General features: G+C 40.7%; 5 protein-coding genes across 14 annotated transcripts; 2 read left to right on the top strand and 3 right to left on the bottom strand.

The window, feature by feature from the left end:
- The first annotated feature begins 19 nt into the window (after positions 1-19).
- On the top strand, positions 20-2320 carry LOC117654335 (mRNA export factor-like). 5 transcript variants are annotated; one of them, XM_034400915.1, is made up of 9 exons: positions 78-246; positions 396-414; positions 536-747; positions 886-978; positions 1062-1307; positions 1394-1547; positions 1630-1760; positions 1842-2036; positions 2120-2212. In XM_034400915.1, exons 3-9 carry the CDS (start codon positions 559-561, stop codon positions 2210-2212), a joined length of 1101 nt encoding a protein of 366 aa, XP_034256806.1. In that variant the 5' UTR covers positions 78-246; positions 396-414; positions 536-558. The 5 variants fall into 5 exon arrangements, with proteins under 5 accessions (XP_034256809.1, XP_034256806.1, XP_034256807.1 ...); XM_034400918.1 differs by lacking the exon at positions 396-414 and having other exon boundaries at positions 20-166; XM_034400916.1 differs by lacking the exon at positions 396-414 and having other exon boundaries at positions 78-242.
- A 93-nt stretch (positions 2321-2413) lies between these two features.
- On the top strand, positions 2414-4614 carry LOC117654336 (mRNA export factor-like). Of its 2 annotated transcripts, none has more exons than XM_034400920.1 (8): positions 2414-2549; positions 2860-3078; positions 3154-3246; positions 3331-3576; positions 3668-3821; positions 3899-4029; positions 4099-4293; positions 4365-4614. In XM_034400920.1, exons 2-8 carry the CDS (start codon positions 2896-2898, stop codon positions 4455-4457), a joined length of 1095 nt encoding a protein of 364 aa, XP_034256811.1. In that variant the 5' UTR covers positions 2414-2549; positions 2860-2895; the 3' UTR covers positions 4458-4614. The 2 variants fall into 2 exon arrangements, with proteins under 2 accessions (XP_034256811.1, XP_034256810.1); XM_034400919.1 differs by having other exon boundaries at positions 2456-2624.
- LOC117654332 (mannose-1-phosphate guanyltransferase alpha-A) lies at positions 4581-7020 on the bottom strand. 2 transcript variants are annotated; one of them, XM_034400910.1, is made up of 9 exons: positions 6837-7020; positions 6358-6556; positions 6109-6274; positions 5801-6012; positions 5522-5713; positions 5331-5433; positions 5140-5263; positions 4876-5016; positions 4581-4793 (listed from the first exon to the last, which is right to left on the bottom strand). In XM_034400910.1, exons 1-9 carry the CDS (start codon positions 6874-6876, stop codon positions 4693-4695), a joined length of 1278 nt encoding a protein of 425 aa, XP_034256801.1. In that variant the 5' UTR covers positions 6877-7020; the 3' UTR covers positions 4581-4692. The 2 variants fall into 2 exon arrangements, with proteins under 2 accessions (XP_034256801.1, XP_034256802.1); XM_034400911.1 differs by lacking the exon at positions 6837-7020 and adding an exon at positions 6685-6826.
- A 220-nt stretch (positions 7021-7240) lies between these two features.
- On the bottom strand, positions 7241-8915 carry LOC117654338 (40S ribosomal protein S12). The gene is made up of 5 exons (XM_034400922.1): positions 8792-8915; positions 8629-8665; positions 8233-8373; positions 7455-7659; positions 7241-7361 (listed from the first exon to the last, which is right to left on the bottom strand). Exons 2-5 carry the CDS (start codon positions 8643-8645, stop codon positions 7293-7295), a joined length of 432 nt encoding a protein of 143 aa, XP_034256813.1. The 5' UTR covers positions 8646-8665; positions 8792-8915; the 3' UTR covers positions 7241-7292.
- Positions 8916-9322: 407 nt separating this feature from the next.
- Positions 9323-15985, bottom strand: LOC117654331 (protein mothers against dpp). 4 transcript variants are annotated; one of them, XM_034400906.1, is made up of 8 exons: positions 15676-15985; positions 14664-15001; positions 14423-14594; positions 14106-14342; positions 13898-14016; positions 13610-13808; positions 13287-13527; positions 9323-13207 (listed from the first exon to the last, which is right to left on the bottom strand). In XM_034400906.1, exons 2-8 carry the CDS (start codon positions 14949-14951, stop codon positions 13048-13050), a joined length of 1416 nt encoding a protein of 471 aa, XP_034256797.1. In that variant the 5' UTR covers positions 14952-15001; positions 15676-15985; the 3' UTR covers positions 9323-13047. The 4 variants fall into 4 exon arrangements, with proteins under 4 accessions (XP_034256797.1, XP_034256800.1, XP_034256799.1 ...); XM_034400909.1 differs by having other exon boundaries at positions 13898-14013; positions 15676-15981; XM_034400908.1 differs by lacking the exon at positions 15676-15985 and adding an exon at positions 15531-15653.
- Between the last annotated feature and the right edge of the window lie 575 nt (positions 15986-16560).

The raw sequence follows: 16560 nt of genomic DNA, 5'->3' as shown, positions 1-16560 counted from the left end.
TCCGGAGGCACCCGAAGAGACCCGAAGTCACCCGAAGGCATCCGAAGGTTGCCGGTCGCAGGGGAAGGGGCCGTGTTGTTTTGACTCGTCGTGAAGGGTGCAGGAGTTGAGGTTGAGGGCAGCCGCTCAACGGCCGTTTATGTTTCTGTGACGCGGTTATGTTTGTGTAATTCGAAATTAGTACCTCTATCTTCATGAATGTTTATTTAGAACGTTTCGGATAGCTGAAGCGCTTCACAACAGTAGGTCAGCATTCGATTTCCCATTCTCAGTTTCTTCCCCAACAGCCAAGTTCTACGAATCCCCCTCAGGATTCCCTCCCTTTCGGCGTTGTACTCTCTGTTCTGTTTGCTTTTACTTATTTATCTTCATTGACGTTCCTTCACGATTTTCAGTTTGAAATTACCTTTACAGGTCGGTGTGCTGAATAAATCTGTATTAGAATATCCTCTGCCCTTGTGGTGTAGGATTGGTACCCATTCAATCACTCATTCATTCATTCCCGTATGTGGTTTCCCTCATGCTTTGGTTGTAGTTTCCCAGTCACCCCTCTGTAGGATGTTCGGTCAAACGGCACTAGGCGCTGGCGCAGGCACCCCATTTGGGGGCGCTCGACCTCAAGCTGCCGCCCCAAACTCCAAAGCGTTTGAGGTTGAATCGCCTCCTGAGGACTCTATTTCTTCCCTCGCCTTCAGTCCAGCCGCTCTCCAACAAAATTTCCTGATTGCCGGCAGCTGGGATAACAATGTAAGGAATAACTAAGTTTTTTGACAATGATGTGTTGTACAAAAAATTTAAATAAAACAATTGTAAATCATTGGTGTTTAGTGCACCCGCCTGTCATAATAAAAACACTGCAACTGATTCTGTTTGTAAATTGTGCAGGTTCGTTGTTGGGAGGTAGAGCCAACGGGAAAAACCGTCCCTAAATCAATGCAGAATATGGACGGACCAGTACTGGATGTGTGCTGGACGGATGTAAGTGCTATCAAAAGCTTCATCTCTTAAATTATTCATGTGTGGACTTTTGTGTATTAAATTAAATATTTGTCTATTTTTAGGATGGTACAAAGGTAATGATGGCCTCTTGTGACAAGCAAGTAAAATGCTGGGACTTGGGTAGCAATCAAACTATCCAGGTTGCTCAACATGACGCCCCTGTCAAAACGTGTCACTGGATCAAAAGCCCTTCATACTCTTGTCTAATGACAGGCTCTTGGGATAAGACCTTAAAATTCTGGGATATGCGTAGTGCTAATCCAATAATGACTATTAATCTGCCAGAGAGATGCTATGGGGCTGCAGTAGTGAGTACCAAGTTGAATCAACCTTGAGTGTGTGAATTGTAAACTTTCTAATTTCATATATTTACGGTAATTTTTCTTTTTCCAAGGATTTTCCTATGGCAGTTGTCATAACTGCTGCGAGGCATTTAATTGTGTATCAACTAGAAGGAAAGCCTCAGGAGTTTAATCGGGGAGAAACAAACCTTAAGTACCAGCACCGTTGTGTGGCCATCATGAGAGACAAAAAAAATTCCCCCACAGGTAAGTGAACTCAATGCTTGTTTGTGTCTGAACTTCTTACATTCATAGATGTTTTTAATGAATTTTAAAATTTAATTGCCAGGCTATGCTGTTGGAAGTGTGGAAGGTCGGGTTGCTGTTCAATATGTAAATCCTCAGAGCCCATCAGAAAACTTTACATTCAAGTGCCACAGGGTCAATTGTGCCAACAATACCTACCAGGAAATTTATGCTGTTAGTAATTTTACATAAAATTGTTTGTTGTGTAATTTTGTTAAGTTCAAATTTTAAATGTTATTATGTTTTTATTTTTAGGTGAATGATATTGCTTTTCATCCAGTACACAATACAGTAGCAACTGTTGGAAGTGATGGAACATACAGCTTTTGGGACAAAGATTCACGTATTAAATTGGCATCATCTGAACAACAGGATCAGTCAATAACTCGCTGTTGCTTCAACCACAATGGGCAGATTTTTGCATATGCTCTTAGCTACGATTGGTCGAAGGTGACAATGCAATAGATAATGCACAGATTTTTCATCTATTGTTGATCATTATTTATTTCTATTTCTATGAAATTTTCCTTTAGGGCCATGAATATTATAACCCACAGAAGAAAAACAGCATATTTTTATACCCGTGTTATGAAGACATGAAACCACGAAGCAAGTCAACCTCATAGCAAAAGAACTGAATGTGTGAAATACGGTCTTGACAATGTACAAATGAGCCTAATATATGTGTTATAGTACAAGTAACTTATGTGAAATATAATCTTTTAAATTAAGCAGTCATGCAGTAATGTTGCAAGCCCCTTATCCCCTAGACAACCTGATGCGAAACCATTGAAAACATCAGCGAACATTTTTCATAATGCAAACGTTTGAACTTCCCGCCAATGCGCGTTGTGGTTGTTGCGGTGGGTCGTGGCTCTCCGGTTTCTGCCTTGAGTCACGGCGGCGCGCGTGGACCAACACAAGCTAAATTTTTTATTTTGTTGAATGAATGAAGTAACGAAGGTTTGTAAAATCAATGGCCACTACTCTATCATAGTCTTTAGAGTACCTTTCTAACGCCGTCGCACTTGCCAACTGGTAAGTGTAGGATTCAAGAGCTTTTCCTCCAACTTTTATAACCTCCTAATGGTTCCTTTGTTTGTTGTTGAACTCAAATTTTAGCGTCTTTTACTCTATGAGTTCATTGGCGTTATTTCCTTTTCCAGATGTAGTCATTCCCTTCTTGCAGGGCGTCGACTATCCAACTTCCCTCATTTCATTTTGCTATTGCACCTGCTGCTGCTGTATGTAAACACGACACATTTCTTCTCAGTTCCAGGTGCCATCACTGTAAAACGACAGACTTAAAATGTTTCAACCTAATGCACTTGGTGCGAACACCTCGTTTGGAGGGGCTCGCACCCAACAAACGACCGCAGTAGTGAAGGACTTTGAAGTTATGGCTCCGCCAGAAGACTCTGTGTCATCTCTGGCGTTTAGTCCTGCCGCTCTTCAGCAAAACTTCCTCGTTGCTGGAAGCTGGGATAATAATGTGAGTTTTGGCTTCGATTCGCCTGTTAACATGTAACATTTTTGGTTCCCTGAGTGTAATAGTTGGGGTTTCTAGGTGCGCTGCTGGGAGGTGGAACAAACAGGAAAAACTATCCCGAAGTCAATGCAAAACTGTGATGGGCCTGTGCTAGACGTGTGTTGGACAGATGTAAGTACAGAGCAGTTCAGCTTATGAAATATTGACAATGGTTGAAGCCTTGTCTCTTCACAATGGGCTCTGCTTGATTTTCAGGACGGTACCAAGGTAATGATGGCGTCGTGTGACAAACAAGTGAAATGCTGGGACCTAGGTAGCAATCAGACTTTGCAAGTTGCCCAACATGATGCCCCAGTGAAGACATGTCATTGGATTAAAAGTCCTAACTACACTTGCCTGATGACAGGCTCATGGGATAAAACCTTAAAATTCTGGGATATGCGTAGTGCTAATCCAATGATGACTATAACTCTGCCAGAGAGGTGTTATGGTGCTGCAGTTGTAAGTTCAAGTCCTCCCTCCTCTCCTATTGTTGTGTTTTTCTTGTCTTCTGTTTTAAAACTTTGTTAATGCTTTTATTTGATGAACACAGGACTATCCTATGGCAGTTGTTATAACAGCTGGTAAGCAATTAATCATTTATCAATTAGAAGGAAAGCCTCAAGAATTTAGACGAGCGGAAACAAATCTTAAACATCAGCACCGCTGCGTTGCAATCATGAGGGACAAAAAGGCCTCTCCTACAGGTTAGTCACTGTCTTCTCGGTTGCTTTTCCATACGGTAAAAGGACAATTAAAGGACCACAATTTACTATTCATCCAGGATATGCTGTTGGTAGTGTTGAAGGACGGGTGGCTATTCAGTATATCAATGCTGCTAATCCTAAAGACAATTTCACATTTAAATGTCAGAGAATAAATGGAGCTAACAATTCCTTCCAAGAAATATATGCTGTAAGTGTTCTCATCTTTTGTGTAAAATTAAAATGCAGTTCTACTGTCTAACATTTCCTCATCACACAGGTCAATGACATTGCCTTCCATCCTGTGCACAATACTGTGGCGACCTGTGGAAGTGATGGAACTTTCAACTTCTGGGATAAGGACTCCAGAACTAAATTGAAGTCATCTGAGCAGTTTGACCAGCCTATCACTCGCTGTTGCTTCAACCACAACGGACAGATTTTTGCTTATGCCCTCAGCTATGATTGGCACAAGGTTAGTATATTTATTTTTATTTGGTATGTAGGTTGAGTGGCACATGTGTAACTACTTTCATTCTGACACAGGGCCATGAATTCTATAATCCTCAAAAGAAGAATGCCATTTTCTTGCACCCATGTTACGAAGACACAAAACCCCGCAATCCCAGTGCATCATAAGGATGGAACTCATCTTTAGTTACTATAATTGTATTAATGAATCATTGGAAAACAATTGCTGTAAATCAATCATGAATTAAGAATTTTATCAGAGTTTTATGATAAAATTTATTTTACTTTTTAGATGTTATTATAAACTATTTTTTTTTCTGTCAAATCATAAAATTTATTTCACAAATTCTGCAGAAGCTGTACACTATGTATACACTTTCTGATAGAGTAACAAATATTAAAATTAAAGAATAATTTCATTTTTGAAACTGCGTGTCAGTTCTTTGTAAGGAAGCACAATCGAGTTGAGGAGAATCACTTCTGATGGCACTGTTACACTACAACCTGTAAATGAAACAACCAATCAAGGAGCATCTGGGAGCAACTTGGATGATTTGAAGCGGGTGCATTGAGAGTATCACCTTACCTATAATAGTAATAGATGGATTAAGACGACCATCCATGTTGAAAAGTGGTGGATTGTCCATTTTAGCAAAAGGTTTATTGGGGTTGGGATCACATGGAGTTCCTTCCACGCGACTCCACTTTCCTACTTGAGTTGCTCTTCCTGGAGTGAAAAGTAAAGACATTATATTTGTGCAATAGGCCCACCCGAAAAGAGAAATTAGTTCGTTCTTCTTTGTGGAGAGATAGTGGTGACATAATTAATGAAAAAAAGATGCAACCATACCAACAATGCTGTGTAGGACCAAGCTGTGATCTGCAATGCTGGCACCAGAGAGGATAATGGACTCCTTGATTCGCACCCCAGGTCCAATTTCAGCACCAGCACCAACACTCACGTTGGGACCCAGCTGAACAGGAAACATAAATTTATTCTTTGCTTTTCATGTGCTATAAGTTAATTTATACTGAACATACAGTTGCAGAGGGATGTACAGATGCAGTTGGATGAACATGCACGTCTCCAATGATGTTGCAGCGGCTGTCATTTGAAGCATCCTTTGCACGACTCTCAGCTAAGCTACATAAACATTATCAAAGTCGTGTTACCAAGGAAAATCAGAGGATAAATAATTTGACTGTTTAAAACTAAGATTTCAAAAAGTTACCGTTGAGGATTTTTATCTTGATAGAGATGTAAGTAATGGCGATTAGCATAAATTGCTGACCCTGCTGACTTGAGCTGGGACCACCAGGTCGTAGTTGGCATAGCAAAGAATTTGCCAGTACCAGCCAAAGGCATTAAAACTTCCTGCTCAAGCTGCATGCAGCTAGCTTCTTTAGTACTATGGTTATTGTCACTAGAAAAGAAAGTTTCAAAATTTATCTTATCAACAATTACTAAAAGCTATAACTGTTATTTTACCATATTTTTTGGTGGTGCTCACCTGTAATAATCAGACTGCTTGTTGTTGAAAACAGAGGACATTATCTGAAACACCTCTGTGCTGAAGACATAGACCCCACAACTGATGAGAGTAGAAACAAAGGTAGATGGCTTTTCGACATAGTGCTTGACTTCAGATGTTAATTCATCCCGTACCATGCAGCCATACAAAAGAGACTGCTGTCTGGTAGCTTCAGTGGCCAAAACAGACACCTAAAAATAAGAATGAGCACAATTTCTGGGATTAAGGTAGGTTTTTAAGAAATTGTATGAATAGATTGTAGCCAACTAGATCAGATCTATTTTTACCAAGGCATTTTTTGATTGGTGAAATGAAAATAGTTCCTGCAGGGGTAGATCAGCACAAACATCACCATTGAGTACGAAAAACGCATCAGGATTCCCACTGCAAATCTGATCACGGAAGTGATACATTCCACCTGCTGTCCCAAGAGCAGTGAACTCTTGAAGGTACCTGCAAAATTTACAATGAAGTGAAACATTGGCAAAATGCCAATTGGGGAATATTTGTGGCACTGTCTTCAATTAAGATCTCACCTAATGTTCACCTTGTACTCCTGAATCATGTCTGTAATGAACTGCTGAAGTTCCGAAGGAGGATAATAGCCCAGAATTAAAATTTCCTTCAAGTTAGGAACACGGACACAAGCTTCGACATGGTGCTGGATCATCGGCAATCCAGCAACAGGGAAGAGAGGTTTCGGTATGTCAAGAGATAGTGGACGGAATCGGGTACCTGGATGACAAATACAGATATTTCCAATCAAGGTGCTATCAGATTATTGTATAGATAATAGGAACAAAATAATTTCGTATCTACAAGCAATCAGATCTGAACTGTAATCACAGTATGAACTGAAATACCTAATGATCTGCTTTTGATTGCATGACAAGGGCAAGGAGGCGCATTGACGCGCTACAAGAATGAATGTCGCGCGACATGTGTTCCCAAAAATGTTTGTTTACATGGCAAACAAAACATAACCTAGATGCTTGTAATTAAATCAATGACATACCCTTCAAGGGCCCTCCGATTAGAATGATTGCCTTAAGCATTCTCTACGCCGCCGAAGACGCAGCTAAGACGCCGAATGTCAACCCTTCCACATTCCACGTAAACACTGCGGCGGTTCAAACGTGTCAGCAAACTTGACAGGAGTCGGGTCGGAGATAACGACGACGACGCAGGCGGGGGCGGGAGGGGGGGGAAAGAGTTCTTCATTTGTCTCGATCGGGCAGTGCACGGCGAGATGCCCAAAACATTATCTTCAGTATGTTTAGTGGACACGTTCTGCCCCCGCCAGCGAGTAATTGAGGTGATTGTCACAGTCGTCCAGTAAAATTGACAAATACTGTTTAGCATTGTCTAGTGACTGAGTGTGTTCATGTGTTCAGAGACAAGGTTGATAAACTTTGCAAATTTTATGATTTTTTTTTTAATTTTTAAAATTTTATGATACAAAGGTACATAATTACGCTGAGGTAAGGGCCTCCACGTATCCTTTAACAACATCGAGGGCGGGAGATTCCTCACCGTAGTCCTGGAATGTGAAGACAATTATTAATGACAGAACAAAACAAGACAGATTTGAATCTGCTGTTCATCTTTTCTGATATTCTTGTGCAGACTTTACCTTAACTACGACGCAGGAGCAGCCAACAATTTTGCGGGGCTTGCCAGTGTTGTCAATTTTGCACAGACCGGCCCACTCTCCAAGCTTCTTGTTGTCCTCAACCTTGATAATGGGAATCTGGTGCTCATTGCACAGGGCTTCAACTAACTTCTTGTAAGCGGGCTGGTCGCAGTTGTCAGCCAACAAGCAGAGGAGAGCCTGTCGCCTGAAAAAAAAAAAAAAGCAAACAATGAGGATACCATGAATTGCACTGACTTATTACAAATGTGGAAACAGACTTATGACATACTTCTACGATGTAAAGACAAAAAAAACAACAGCTAAAGTCATTACATTGATGATAAACAAAATGAGGAACACAATTATTTAAATGAAAACAATACACTGTGTTTTGAAATGAATTCTGACACAAGGGAGCCTAATAGCTGATTAGAGGGAAATATACTGATTGACTAATACTGATACATTGCTCATTGGCAGAAATTGGCCCAAATAAACAAGATAATATTTCTCAGGTTAGTAAAGTACGAATGATGCTTAGATATCAGCTCTTTCCGGGGAGTCAAATTGCAGAGCCTATGCAATCCAGCAAAAGATAATAAGAACACGGGAAAACACAAAAAGCTGCCCACTTCCAAAAGCATCGACAAGTGTTCCGATATTGAACATGTGAGAACTTCACAACTCGAGCCAGCCAAAACCAATACAGGCAAAATGTCAACTACTTTAGCAGGGAAAGGTTCGAGCTTGCTGGTCACTTTGGCAGCATGATACTTACTTGTCGAGAGCCTTGGCAGCCTCATGAAGACCATGGGCAAGACCATCATGGATAAGAGCGTTCTTCAGCACTTCTTGGAGAGCGGTGTTAACGTCCATGGGGCCGCCGGTGGCGACGGGGACGGCGGAGGGAACGTCATCTCTGGAAGGAAAGCACCAATCTTGAGTTAAGCTTCAGACCAAGACAGTTAAGTTAGGGGTACGAAAATCGGGTATCGCAATGTTTATGAATCAAAGTGATTGCCAAAACTTGAAACCCGATATCAGTTTTAATTTGAACGGGAGAGTAATGCGGAAGTGTGCTTAAAGGCACTACGAATAATTGAAAATGGAAATGAGAGAATTCAAGAAACAAGAAGATATCAGTGTTTACGGTCAGGAGGTTAGAAATACTTACTGTCCGGCGTCTGACATTTTGGCAGCTAAAGGTCGTCCTGAAATCAAAAGATAGAACCCGCAGCAATCAGTACAAAATTTACTACAAGATGAAAATTACTTCAGTTTTCAGTAAATGCGGATTGCACTGAAAAACGTAGGATAAACAAGCTACAAAAGCACACCTTCTGTGCGTTACGTGTGAAGAACCGGAAAGGGATGCGAGCCACCGTGCACGTTCACCAAAGTGAAGTCGGATGAAAAATTTCGCGTGACTGAAGCAAGCTGACTAACCTGCCGAGACAAATCTGAAACGGTTGGCGGGGGACATTGATTTCGCGAGGAATCTGTGGGCCTCAACGAATCATATTCGAAGTTAAATGAAAATGCCCTCGTTCGAGTTATGTTATCGTGCTTTCGAATTTGTCTGGAGCTAACTAAGGGTGTGGTGTGAAGGTGAAGAGGGTTGGTGGACAGGTGAGCACCGGAAACCGGAAACCTTGAGCACTCTGGAGCGGGATGGGTACACTCTTTTTGAATATGGCGCCCATCACTATCCCGTGAAAAAATGCGGCATCCTCCGTTCTCTCTCTAAACTAGCAAGTCTCTCCGGAGGCCTGACTTCACTACTGTGGGTGGAGTTTACGCCTCGGGTATGTACGAAGGTATGTACATTGGTCAAGATTTTCAAAATGAAAAGAACAGCAGCGCTGCAATTCTTTTAAGAATTTTTATTTTGTACAAGGTGTAGCCGGACAAGCAGGAAAGGTTGGTGGCCAAACCATTCTGTAATACAGATGGCCCACACAACCAATTGGGAACGAACCCTGAATGAAAACCAGTACATATTCATTGATGATGCAACAAGCATCCACTACACTCTAAAAACTGGCACATAGGAGGAATCAAAGTTTCTCAGCAAGAGAAATGTCACAAACTTTTCTTATTTACATCTCAACCCTTTAGGATTTTCACAGGAAGAAAGCATGGAAGAAACAATCTAGAACCACACAATTTCAAGGGTAAAGCACCAACACAATAAGCGCTCAAATGAAAAACATTCATAATCATACATTCACTAAACTACAGTTTATATACAACTGATTTTACTTTCAATACTCCACATCAATACTCATGAGAACACTAATCTAGGGAATCTGAAGACAAGTTGCCTAACTCGATTGATCCCCATTAGCTTCACAGCAACATTAAGGATTAACATGATTCACCCCCTTTATTGGTGATACATTCATAAACACACACTTTAATTAAATTCATAAAACTCTTATGAAACAAATGGCAAAATAAAAATCATAAAAGTTCTACTTCACAGCACATAATTAATAACGACCGTAAAATCATCCATCAATAAACCCCTGCAAGTGATCGAAATAGTAGGAATAGCTAAAACTCAGGTCTTCAATCTGCAATGAGAAAATGACCCAAACAAATATAGAAGTACTTGAAATTTACCAGACAGGGCAATTAGTATTATATCAGACAGCAACAGTTCATACATAAATCTGCAACTGATCGAACATTAAGTTAGAATTTAAATGCCGTGAAACATTAGAAAATTTGAGTGGTGACAGCAATAAAACAACATAAAAAATAATGCAATTGAAGAATAAAAACATTAATAAAGAAGAATTTTCAATGAGGCCAACAAGGTTCAGTTTCTTAAAAAAACCAGCATACAAACCTAACTTACTGAGAATATCACTGCATATGCAATGCAATTTCCAGTTCATAAATTAAGTCACGAAAAAAGGCTGGCAAAATCACAACCTCACACGGCCAGGTTGTCTATATAGATCTTGAGTAACATAACAGAAATCCTCTAGTAAAACAGAAAACAGTATAGGAAGAGAGCTATTTCAAGCAAAGATAAAATAGAAAAAAAATTTCTAGTGATACAACATAACATAAAAAAAAAAAAGGTTACTTTGAGCCAAAATGCAGACTCTGAGTGACAGAACTTGATGGCTGATTTGAGAAACCAATAAAAAAAAAAGAAATATAGAGTCAAGTAAAATTTACACAACGCAACAGACACCGTTTGAAAAAAACAAAACAACAGAATTCACACAAATATTGAAACTCTTAAACACTTGCACAATCATGCTAGAAATTATTTTCGTTTTATATGAAAGACACGCACCACCGCTCTTTCTAGCTCCAATCACACATCACACATCAGTCCTGCATAAACCATAAGAGATCAATACTTATACTTTAAGATTAAAATTTACCCACACATTTGGTTCATCCATTTCGAACACAAAATTTACTTCTACTTCTAACATTTAGTAATAAGTGGCATAAACACCATTTCAGTTCTCAGATATTGTTAAATAAGTCAAATCACACATGAATGCCTTTAAATGTAACTGCACATTTCACTTAACTAGAAAAGAAGTCCAATAATAAGTGAAATTTTGAGCATGAAGAGTACTTTAGACAAAAAGTACATCTGACACACAGCTTAGGTAGCTATTATCTGTGAAATCACAGCAATACAGCAAACCTGAGAATTAAAGTCAAGGTATACGATTACATGGACATAATAGGTTATGAATGGTCTCTGTAAGTTTCTAGGCCCAGGTCAAACTCACACGAAAGATTCAAAATTATTATCTAACACAGTTTACCCTCACTTTTAACATAAGGCAACACATCACATCCGTTATAAAAGGATACAAATTAGACACACACTTTAAGCCACATACATATATAATGGAATGACAAGACAACTCTACTACAAAAAGTTACAAACTTAGCTTTCCTGTAACCGCATTTAGTTGAATGCAAAGATAAACAAAGTTGCTGTTTTGATCTTTTTCTTTCTAAATTTTTTTAAGACAAGAGAAAATTAAGTTTCACTCATTACACATTAATATAGCAACTAGCAAAACTACTGTTAACAGTAGCAAAATAACATGCTAATGTAGACTAGGCCATGGCACTTGTAAAACATGCAAAAATTTAAAGGCAACACCATCAAAATAGAATATAAACAGTCAGCAGTTGTCAGCAGTAACTCTAGTAAAAATGTAGCAATTGTGCAGTACAATGCTTCATTGGACAGCTGTGGTACCATAAAACCAGAGCATTAAGGCATTTATTTGTTGTGCAGGTTGTAAATAAGGTTACCAAAATATTTTAACTTCTTTACAATTAAGTGCTGCAGCAAATACAGTAACAAGCTTCATGTCTTTAGGTACCGACATTAATCAGTGCATCAATCTGTCAATAGAACAGACCTTTGTTTTTTCTTAAAAAGGGTAAACTGAGATGCTGTGCACAACAGTACACAGAACATTTACACAAAATCCAAAATGTCAACAAGAAATAGAAGTTTCACCTGATTTTTCCAACAAAGCATAATGAAACCAAGATTTAGAAATACTTCAATACAGGCAACATGAAGTTGAAAAATTCTATGGAAAAATTTGACACTGCTATAAATTCTAGAGGGTACTGTAAGTACCAACCCATGGGTCCACATTCCATAGACTAGAAGAATATCTACTTCATGAGCAATAACTTTCCAAAATATCTGACAGAACAATAAACTACATGTGTTGCTTAACTGTAACAGAATATAATTTGGCACAGCATTATTTATACATATCTTCACATTCCATTCATAGTTAGAGAAAAATTTATGTTGTCACACTATTAGATAATAGAGAGAAATCTGGATATTTCATTTGACCTCAAACAAAAATTTAACCTAACAGTTGTGCAAGCCAAGTTAATAGTCATGGAAAAGTTGCCATTGACAAAATTTTAATTTAGCAGGAAATTTTTCTGTTCGGCTCAAGATACAAATTGTGGAAAAACCACAGCATGTAAGAGTCATACAAAAATATTAATACCTCCAAATGGTCATTAAAAATGGACTTAAGCAATATTTTGTTTCGATTTACCATTTACTTCAAGTCAGCTGAAAAACATTCATAGCAAGACGGATGCTAAGTCAGTTAAGTAGGTAAAATGGATGGATAGTCAAATAAACAGCTGCTACGATTGTTCTCTCCTTCTTTTGTTCAGAAGGAATATTTTTTAACATTTGAGGGCAAGTCTAAAAGAACTGTAGATTCTAATGTCCCTAATTTCCAAGAAATAATGGACATCTATGACTTACAAAATGAACCTTTACAGCTGATGATGAAATAGAATAAAGTCCAATTTCGGTCAGAACTCTAAGCAGCTTGCAAGATTGTGATGGGGAAAACCTACTGCGCATAGAATTGCTTCAAGTTTAAAATTATGCAAGCAAGTACATAAAGTGTAGCGTCAAAAAGCATTAACAGGGCATCAAACAATCATAAAATGTTCACCACAACATTCCACTCTAGTAGACTATCACAACACACAAAGCACATTCTTAAACTCATTTGTCCAAGGCCATTTGAAAAGAGCAGGCACTCAAGTTTCACGACACAGATGAAATTGCATTGTGGGGTGCTCCCATTTGAGTCAATACTTTGTCCAACCATTGTAAAGGTCCATGAAGGTGCACCTCAATCCAACAGGGAGTACTGGTTACATCTTGCCGATGATACTCGGCACCCCAGCCTTTCACGAATGACATCCTGCAAAAGAGAGGACAGTTAAAAAGACAAACAATAAGTAAAGGAAGGAATAAGTGATAAAAACCAATTAAATCCATACCGAATAGTGCACATTTTAGTTAGCTCATATACTGCTTCAAAGCCATGGTTTACACTTTGGGACAACAATTGAGCAAACTCTTGATTGTTGAAGATCTTCAGGGAACATGATGGGGGGATTTTGCATACTGTGCTTGGATGAAAGCCATGATGATGGTTGCAGTTCCGAGACTGAACAAATATGGCACTGTCTGACATGCATTCAGCATAAACTTCGCCTCCCACATAATATAGGTGCACTCCTGTGGGAGATTCAATTTAAATGAGTACAGGTGAAAACAACTAGCCAATTTCTCATACCCTGAAGGAGTAATAATACTTCACCTTTGCCAATATGCCTCCTTGTATTTTCAATAGTTGAATTTCTATTAACATTTGAGAGCTGCCCAAGACAAAACCTGTCAAAGTTGTTGCTAGGGTTGGTGAACCCATCGACCGTCACTGAATGTGCTTGGCAATGGAAAACTTCTCCAACTCTACAATTTAGCTCATAATATGCTATACTGGCCCAATAGGTTGGTTCCTGATGGTAAGAAACATATGACAAGATAATGATTGGACAATGTCAAGGACAATCCGAACATGCAAAACAAAAGGGGACTCAACACACACCTGATAGGATACAGGAGCAACTTCAGCACTCATTTTAGTGACATCCATAGCTTGCTCTGCATTGTTGGTGCCATGTTGGCTGTCCTCTGACGGGCTGTAGGCAGGAGGAGGGGTTTCTTCTGGAAGCAAGGGCGCAAGTTATTTCTCAGAACATAGAATACACAACACCCAAGCACCTCCGCTTTTCAAAAGTCCTGTAACTCATTACCTGGCAAGCCATTACTCCCAAAAGGGCTGTGAGGTGCCCCACCTGAGCTAGCTGGACTTGGTACACTGCTCAGTGGAGATCCAGGATTAGGTGCACCATGTGAGCTGGATGAGTTAAATCCCATTGATGAGTATGACACGTTGTGAGGCATGGCTGGCTCAGGGATTTGCTGGAACGGTAGGAGTGAGTGCCCAGGAGCAAACTCACTGTGTCGCGGAACAAGGACAGGGGGCAAAACTGCACAGAAAAAATATTGTAAGTGAAAAATCTCACATGATCCTTCAGTTTAATTTATCAAGCTTCCGATCTCCCCATACCTGGGCTTTCAACTCTTTTGTAGTGGTATGGGTTGATGCACACCTCTTTCTGCTTAGCAGAAAATGGGTATTGGCAATGCTCCAAGGGCTTCAACTCATGGTGTGATTGAAGGTCAGGCCAGCGCCACACTCTGCAATAAATTACATGCGGCAGTCCCTTGCGGTGGGAAACCTGAAAAACAAATACTCGTAGAGTATGTCGAGACATAAGCCCTGTTATGACCAACGTTTCAGTACCAACCTGTAGTCTACCATCCAAGCTTCTTGGTATTGTCACACATTTACTGTCCGAACCAGGGGAGCTCAAGGCTTTCTCAAGTTCTTCTATGGCACCTTTTTGTTTCTTCAACTTTTTGACAAGGGCATCGACAGCTTTCTCTGCCCATTTCTCTTCTTCGTCTCCTTGCTTCCAACCCAAGAGCTTTTTCACAGCAGGACTCGTGAAAGAGAAGAGGGAGTTGAGTGAGGACATGGGTCCTCCTGACCCAGAGTCCCCATCATCAGTGTCCATAATAGCAGGATCAGACATGGTGGTGAAGCAAGGTCTTCCAGAAAACGAAACTCAGGTTCAAATAGATACTGAAACAAAAAATCAATTCCACATGTCAGTTGGGACAAAAGAGTTGGGACTCGCACGCAATTTGCTAGATAACGAAAGGTTTGGATCGGGGCATTGTAAAACGAATGGGGATCACATATGCTAACTGAACAAAAAAACAAGGTGCCTGGTATTTAAAGCACCAATTTACATCTTGGGAAGTCAACAATGGACAAGAGCAATGCAAACTAGAAATGAGACAAAAAGGAATTTTCACTTGGGCCTTCCAGGAAGTGTGGGTGAAGGCGCATGGCGACCGGGTGTCGCAAAACGACGGGGCTGCAGACAAAACAGATGCGCTGGCACTGTTGAGCCGAAAATGCAATACGCTGGCGGTGGCTGGCGCCGACCCTATCTTGAAGCCCACCTCCGGGTCTGGGTCCGGGAGAGAGAGAGATAGTGCCCTAACCCCAAAGACACAATTCAAGACGCGTCCTAGAATTATTGTAGCACGCACCCTCACATCTTTTCTCACAAAGTGATCTAGAGACCTTGATGAGTTAAACTTACTTTTCCAGAGAAAGGAAAACGGGACAGCTTCTTAATTAAGGAGTGTAAAAGGCCACAACACAGTGGAAGAATTATATCTTTTTTTTTAAAAAAATGCAGGGCGTTAGATCGGTTGATGAAAGCGCTAACCTGGAGGCAAACTTACCACAGGCAATTAATTGTGGGAGAGGAAAATTCCGGGCATTGTCGAATATAAACACCCCACAATTTTACACTTGTTTATAAAATATTTGAACAAAAATTTCGGCTTCTGTTTACTGGCGACGGGATGTCGCCAACACTCAGGAACTATTTTTGCATGGCGCCAGTAGTATCCATACGCCGATTCGGCATTAAGACGCGGCTTTAATTCGGCGTGAATGTGTGTCCTTTTCCCCCTGATTTTCTCCTAAGCTGAGTTAGGAAAGTCAGGACACTTGCCGTTTGAGAAGGGTAGCGAAATGCCTGGTATAAGTGACTGCATGGTAGGACTACTTTGTGTGATGCTGCGTTTGGGTATCCCCACTGTCTCCCCCCTCTTCGCCTGTCCTCCACCCTCACCTACCCGCTCCCTTTCTGCGAACTCCGGCTTACCGTAACCCCCCTCCCCCGTTTTCTTTCTTTCCACCTCTGACTACCTGCTTTGCTTGCTACCTGCCGGCCCTAGAGAGCCAGGCCCCCGAGCCGAACCTTTGCTTGCTACCACTCCATGCACCGTGCTTCTTTGGTGACACCCATCCAAACAGTGTTCCGGTTCCAATGTACACATTTATCGCAAAAACACCCTTTACGATCTCCATTCCAACACACTTCGAGCCGATTTGGTCTCGTGTCCAGCACAATCTTTGGTCCTACATGGGCCGGCAAGAAAATAAGGGAATGCCTCGCTGACCCACTCTCACCCCCCCCCCTCCATCTCCCTCCGTCTCTCTCGCTCCCGTGCGGACGCTCCATGAGTGGGAGTGGGACTGCAGCGGCCTTATCGTCCAAGAGTGACGCACACGGCGCTGACTGGACTTCCCCGTCGAGCTCCGTTCCTGGAATCGTGTGG

Source organism: Thrips palmi, unplaced genomic scaffold (genome assembly GCF_012932325.1).
Source record: "Thrips palmi isolate BJ-2018 unplaced genomic scaffold, TpBJ-2018v1 HiC_scaffold_10, whole genome shotgun sequence".
Classification (NCBI taxonomy): Eukaryota; Metazoa; Arthropoda; class Insecta; order Thysanoptera; family Thripidae; genus Thrips; species Thrips palmi.
Note: the sequence above shows the minus strand (reverse complement) of the source record. Positions and strands in the feature narration are given on the sequence as shown.

Coding starts and splice junctions, on each gene's coding strand:
- LOC117654332 (XM_034400910.1), bottom strand. CDS start 6,876: ATGCTTAAGGCAATCATTCTAATCGGAGGGCCCTTGAAGG. Junction 6,013..6,108: donor ACCAATCAAAAAATGCCTTG/GTAAAAATAGAT, acceptor TCTTATTTTTAG/GTGTCTGTTTTGGCCACTGA. Junction 5,017..5,139: donor GGTCCTACACAGCATTGTTG/GTATGGTTGCAT, acceptor TTTTCACTCCAG/GAAGAGCAACTCAAGTAGGA.
- LOC117654331 (XM_034400906.1), bottom strand. CDS start 14,951: ATGTCTGATCCTGCTATTATGGACACTGATGATGGGGACTCTGGGTCA. Junction 13,528..13,609: donor AAGGAGGCATATTGGCAAAG/GTGAAGTATTAT, acceptor AATCTCCCACAG/GAGTGCACCTATATTATGTG. Junction 13,208..13,286: donor ACTAAAATGTGCACTATTCG/GTATGGATTTAA, acceptor TCTCTTTTGCAG/GATGTCATTCGTGAAAGGCT.
- LOC117654338 (XM_034400922.1), bottom strand. Junction 7,660..8,232: donor GCTGCCAAGGCTCTCGACAA/GTAAGTATCATG, acceptor TTTTTTTTTCAG/GCGACAGGCTCTCCTCTGCT. Junction 7,362..7,454: donor GCTCCTGCGTCGTAGTTAAG/GTAAAGTCTGCA, acceptor TTCACATTCCAG/GACTACGGTGAGGAATCTCC.
- LOC117654336 (XM_034400920.1), top strand. CDS start 2,896: ATGTTTCAACCTAATGCACTTGGTGCGAACACCTCGTTTGGAGGGGCT. Junction 3,247..3,330: donor TAGACGTGTGTTGGACAGAT/GTAAGTACAGAG, acceptor CTTGATTTTCAG/GACGGTACCAAGGTAATGAT. Junction 3,577..3,667: donor GGTGTTATGGTGCTGCAGTT/GTAAGTTCAAGT, acceptor TGATGAACACAG/GACTATCCTATGGCAGTTGT.
- LOC117654335 (XM_034400913.1), top strand. CDS start 559: ATGTTCGGTCAAACGGCACTAGGCGCTGGCGCAGGCACCCCATTTGGG. Junction 979..1,061: donor TGGATGTGTGCTGGACGGAT/GTAAGTGCTATC, acceptor GTCTATTTTTAG/GATGGTACAAAGGTAATGAT. Junction 2,037..2,119: donor TTAGCTACGATTGGTCGAAG/GTGACAATGCAA, acceptor ATTTTCCTTTAG/GGCCATGAATATTATAACCC.